The sequence below is a fragment of the Rhipicephalus microplus genome, chromosome 5, assembly GCF_043290135.1.
Source record: "Rhipicephalus microplus isolate Deutch F79 chromosome 5, USDA_Rmic, whole genome shotgun sequence".
NCBI classification, from domain to species: domain Eukaryota; kingdom Metazoa; phylum Arthropoda; class Arachnida; order Ixodida; family Ixodidae; genus Rhipicephalus; species Rhipicephalus microplus.
This window is the reverse complement of record NC_134704.1, coordinates 103412443-103418442: the sequence shown is the minus strand read 5'-3', so window position 1 is coordinate 103418442 and position 6000 is coordinate 103412443. Positions and strand designations below refer to the sequence as shown.

Below are 6000 nucleotides of genomic sequence, written 5' to 3'. Positions count from 1 at the left end.
GACTCTGCAGCAAGTGAAGCCTCCTTTGTGGTGTATGTATTTTCAAATCAAGCTTTGCTATGTGAGTGCAACACGTAAAAAGGTATATACGCATTTCCTCCCGGAAGGAGGCTGTCCCCGCCTCGACTGCGGCATATATTTTCACGTGCCTTCTGCGTGACGAATGCCAGGTCGGTGCTTCCTCTGTGCTTGAACGGAGAGCCGTAGCGCACATGCTTTAACAAACTTCAACACACTCATAGAATATAAGACGCGTGGGAAAACTACGATTACTCAGTCCAGAGCAGGCGTCTCAAGGTGGGCAGAGCGTTGGTGGCACCGTTGGGATGGGTGAGGCTGGCGTCAGTGTACGGACCAGCCCTGCAAGCGCACGAGCTTGCAGGGCTAGTTGCAGGGCACGAGCTTGCAGGGCTCTTCTATGATGAGAGGAGAAAGGCGGCATTCGAGACAGTGAGTTGCGAGGACTACGGTCTTTTAGTACTCTCATAACTGCTTGCTGACTTTCTCTAGCTTTGGGTCCAAGTTTGCCCTTAATAAATAATGTAAAAAAATGTTGTAGTGAGATTGTTACAATATCACTGTGCTGTGCTTTGTACAGAACATCCTGGTGGCTTGATTGCGAAACCCCACCGAGGGTTAGAAAAATAAAAACGTTATAGCAATAAAAAGCGTAGTTCAGCCGTAAATAATTTTTGAACAGTTTCACAATATCACCATACGTTCAAATGGCGTGTGCGATCCATAGTTTTATTTTTTTTGAGGGCTGAAGTAATACTTTTAATCTACTGTTTTATAACTTTTAATGAAAGTAGAACAATGTAGTAACAATGACAATGCAACATACATCATGCAGAGAGTGTTTGCAGTCATGTATTTTCAATATTAACTTCATCTAATAAACATATGACTCGCTTTAGTGTGAAATACAACATTGAAAAAAAGTTCGTTGCGAAAAATAACGGCGAGATTAAGGAATCGTATGAGATGAACTTATCTTATTATTTGGATGATCACACGAATGAAAAAGTTTTTCTATTTTATTAGCAGTCATAAGTACATGCTAAAGTAGGTCCAGTCAATTGTGAAGTATATGATTTGTAGAGCGACAAACACGAGGAAAAAACTTCCTTTCCTTCCTTGATTGCAAACTTGTCCGCCCGTATATGTACTTCATAGTGGCCTCTTCCTGTAGCAAAAAAAAAGTATTGCAGCAGTTTCATAAATATCACTGGTTCTTTCAAATTAGCTAGGGGCTGTCGGCGTGCTTTACGAAACCGTGTTTACTTTGCGTACTAAAATGAAAAGTATCGAGCAAATAATAATGGACACTAAATGAGCAAGCTTTCTTTGAGGGGAGAGTAATTCAAATTAAAAGATGTACACAAGTTATATTTACAAGTTGCGCGAAGCGAGCCCCAACTGCTTTGACAGCAACTTGATGCGCCATATGAGAAAGATGACGAAGACTGTGGCACATGGGCACAAACTCTTGAGCAGGGCGAATATCGTATAGAAGGGGACAAAAAAGAAGTCACCCTCTAGAGGGGAGAAGCAAAACAAAAAAAAACGAGATTCAGCATTGGAAACAGGCTGTACTGTTGAAACTATACTGTGAGCTCCACATGACAAAGTTAAGGGTTCTACATGGCCGGCCATCGATGTTTTCCGCCTCCGACTTTTGGCACCAAATAACCAGTCTCCTCAACAGTCGCTAGATAATGCTAACCGCTATCAAAACCTCTTGGCATGACTTCTTACCTCTCCACGTCTCCTCACACCATCTGGACTTACTAAACTAAGCTTTAAGCTACCTAGCTGGCGCTGTGTTTGTGTGGTCTACCGTGGTGTTCACCTTTATTTCGTTGCTGTCAAATGTGCGGTTCGAAGCCTGCAAACAGGTTCATGTTTTAGTGGGACTTCCAAGCTGAACATAATAAAAACCACACTATCTCCCACTAGATATCCTAAGCAGCCTGAAACAGAAACAAGCTTTTTGTGGCTTTAAAAAATAGGAGAAAAGAACTGACTAGCGCACTAATTCAGGCATAGCAATAAAAAGCAAGGAAATAAATCATCATATACACCTTGACTAGACAGAATCGGCCCACTGCAGGGCGAAGGCCTCTCTAATATTCCGACAATCAACCCGGTCTTGTGCTTTTTGCAGTTTTGTTCTACCTTCAAACTTCTTAATTTTATTTGCCCATCTTATTGGTCTCCCTGTCACGCATTTGCCTTCTCATGCGATGCAGTCAATTACCTTGAATGATCAGTGGTTATCCTGACTGAACACGCAACGCGCCCCGCCAATGTTCTTGGAAAGAAATATACGTAGGCAAGTAATCAAAGTGGAGTAAAAGAAATTCGGTGGCTTCGCACTGATATCGAAAACCCCATGGCAACAACACCGCTTCGTGCCCATGTTACTCTTTATTTTCATTTTTTTCCTCACTTTCATAATTGGTTTTTTCTCTCAAACATCTTTGTCTTCATTGTTTCCATTTTGTTATAGTCCTATCTTTTTTCGATCTGTCTATTGCTTTCTATCCTTTCCTCGCTCCTTGTCTCATTTTTTATTTTGTTGTTTTTGTTTAGTTCTCTCTTTATTCTTCCCATATTTTTCTTTCTATTTCTTACATTTTCTGTCTACTTATCTGTCACAAATGACAGCAATTTTCGTTTCGCCTGCGCGCCCCATCGTCCAAGGAAGGGCGCTTTTGTGTTGGGAAGATGACATCCGGCGATTGGTGACGCACCGGTGTCGCCGCCGCGTCTTCCCTAAACCTGTACCGAAAAGAGAAACATGTGTTCAAGGAAAAAGAAATGACCTCTAGAGGGGACGAGACGTCCCGAAAGAGTTTGAACTGCATGAAAATCGGCAGTTCACGTGTAGCTAGCAAGAAGTGCGGTCGTCCGTGTCGCGAGTCTCGCGTAGGCGGCGAGCATGGAGTGACCCGCGGAATGTATTGAGACGGCTGCAATACCGGGCACCCTCGTCGTCTACTAAGCTGGCAAAATTTACGTGTACCAAGAGCTGGCCTCGTTCATATGAAACTTTTTATTGTGACTTTTTAAAAACTGTGACTTTTGTGACTTTTTTTAACCAGCTTTTAGTTATTTGTAGTTGTGTGCGCTTCGTCGCACTTAGAAATTCAGGAATGCGAGCCTGAGCTTTTTTTCGTAGATTTTCCTTCTATCTGTTTTAGTTCAATCTTGTTATTTCATTATTATTCTGCGTATTTGTCTTTTGTCTGTAGCTGTCGTTGTGTTCTTTTAGAGCACAGTTTGCTTTGCTGTTCTTTTCATGGCGTATTAGTATTTTTTCATCTGTTATTTTTTGTAATCTCTTGCCTATTGCCCTTTTTTTAATAAATGTTTGTTTGTGTTTAGTCAAATGTCCGTGTCTGTTCTATGAGTGCGTCAGTCAGGTCCACACATCACCATTCGTTGTTGGGACTCCGGGTCCTGCCGGTCTCGTTTTCGGTAGCTGGCCCCGTCGCAGGATCCATCGTCCGACAATTCAGCGAGAAGAAGCGCCCGTACGAACGACAGAGATTGATTTACATGTTTAGAAGTGATCAACTGATCCAAAGAGAGAAGAGAGAGGAACATACAAAACGTCTTCGGCATTTTATAGCGCCGCGTTGCCAACACTGGGCGCATTGCCCGCATCGTCAGCCAATACGGTGGCCCCGGCACCTCGGCCACGAGGGAGGGGAAATACACCTCACAACACACGGAGGGGCACAACCTAACACGATGCCCAAATATGGTCACGACGCCCTAAAGATGCCCAAACATGGTCATGAACGCACAGCAGATTCCGGAATTCTCCCGGTGAGGGGGGAGAGTCTGAATGGGGAGGTGGAGGTCGACGACACAGTCGGTCAGGAACCAGTTCTCCCCGCAACTCCTCTTGCTTGGTTCCCTAGCGCAAAACCAGTGCGTTGACCTTTGTTCTCGCTTGGCTGCAAGGCCGTCTCAAGTGCAGGCCATTCCGGGAATGCGTCGACGATCTCCCAGAGGGGTTTGCAAACCTTTGGAGAATCCCAATGCTGGGGCCGGTCGTAACAGTCACGTTGTTCTCGCTTGGCTGCAAGGCCGTCTCAGGTGCAGGCTATCCCGGGAATGCGTCGGCGATCTTCCAGAGGGGTTCGCAAACCTTCGGAGAATCCCAATGCTGGGGCCGGTCGTAACAACGTGCAACCAAGACGAGTCGACCGACCTGCATTTAAATTTGAGATGTACCACATCGAGGCCTTTCAGGCATCGCAGGCCGAAGCGTAAAATGGAAGCTTGCGAGTCTGCCGCACGTCGATGTTGAATCGGTGAGGCCTCACCCGAAGTGTGTGACATTGTCTGGCGTCCATGACAGGACGGGCCGACCGCGTGGCAATGTTTGTGAGACTGACGTAGCTCTGAGCGTTCTGTATGTAGCCGTCCTGTTATTGCTTTGTGGGTCAGAACTGTTTGTAGCAAGGGACGACAAGGAGTTTGACAGGCTTATCGAACCGGGCAAGACCTTCCGTTTTGCAGGAAAGGAGCTGTACATTTTTGTCGAAAGAGAACGACAAAGACGTAAGGAGGATCGCCATGCAGAACGCAATAGGTATAGACACCATTTGGAATTTGAATGGAGCAATAGAGAGAGAAATCCCGGCTGAAAATTCAAAGAAATATAGAAGGCTTGAGACTGTGTACAACACAGTCGGGTCACCGCTCAGCCTCTGGCATTCCCAGTTCTGTGAATGACGCTGGCCGAACAAGTTGGTGCAGGCGTACCTTGATTATGTTCACTTATTGCGCGAGAAAATTGAAAGCAGATGGTGCAAATTTCAGGCATTAGATGTAATGCATAGAACGTGCAAAGAGCCCGAATGCACTGAACCGTTAGGAGCCGGGTTAGTGGCAATACTTCTGATACGAACAAGGGGTTCTTCACTGAACCAAGTTTGTTAGCTGCCAAAAGTCCTGTGGTGGCCCTAGAAGCTATGAAGGCTTCAGTGATGGTGACAAGGGGCTGTGCCGGCAGAGTCTTGATGATACAGGAAGGTAATCTATAATTGACTTGGCCCAGTCACCACGTCTGTTCGTCGTCATGACAGCTAACGGTGATGTAGCTCACAGTACTACCAGCCTGACTGGTGAGAACTCCTCCATGAACAGCAGGTCAGAGCCATGTGCTGGAGTGCATTGGGAACTGGACAGTACAGTTGCAGGTAGTCCTTTCAGGTGCAAGCGGTGCAGCCCCGAGGAATCCTGTTTCATTGTTCAGAAGCCGATCAAATTGTACTCAAGTGAGGGTAGCATTGATTGAAGAAGAAATAATCCCGGCTGTGCGCACAGCGCATCCATTCAGAGTAATCAGACTAGTACTGCTCAAGATTTGGTGGGAGCAGATGCTCCAAATGAGTGCACAGGGAAATGTGCCAAACGAAAAAAGACGCGGTAAAGTACAGAAAGCATCAAAGGCTGTAAGAAAACCCATGCAAACGAGCGGTCCTAAACGTGACACGACGAAACGAAAGGTGTGTTTTCGTTTTGCCACATTTGCAAGAAAAAAATGGCAGCATATCCACGAAGTGAATGATGGAGAGAGGGGCGAGGCATTCGTCCGTCCATGCGTCCGTCTGTGTGACCGTCCATGCGTCCGTTCGTGCGCCCGTCTCTGCGTTCGTTCATGCATCCGCCCCTGCGTCCGTTCATTCGTCCATCCATGCATCTGTCTGTGTGTCCGTTCGTCCATCTATTCAACACTCCAAGTCCCACCATCTCGCATCTTTTTATCATATATTCCCCATATTGAAGCACCGCCATTCAGTGGACATTCCAAGGACTAAACGAGAGGTGGCACACGCACACTTTCTTACGGCTTGCACTTCGGGTCTACTTCCCACCTTCAACCACCTTGAGTTCATGGTGTATACTAGTTCGCTGTATTCATGGCACTGCGGCCCAATGCTCGCTAAACCTTTCTAAAACCAAGGAGGTTACGCCCAG

General features: G+C 46.0%; 1 protein-coding gene across 1 annotated transcript in view; it reads right to left on the bottom strand.

Moving 5' to 3' along the window:
• Positions 1 to 1022: 1022 nt before the first annotated feature.
• LOC142817339 (uncharacterized) overlaps positions 1023 to 6000 on the bottom strand; it is a 103886-nt gene continuing 98908 nt past the window's right edge. Inside the window, exon 5 of the mRNA XM_075894374.1 lies at positions 1023 to 1186. Within this exon, the coding sequence (XP_075750489.1) occupies positions 1041 to 1186 (146 nt within the window). The 3' untranslated portion in view covers positions 1023 to 1040. The remainder of the gene's footprint in view (positions 1187 to 6000) is intronic.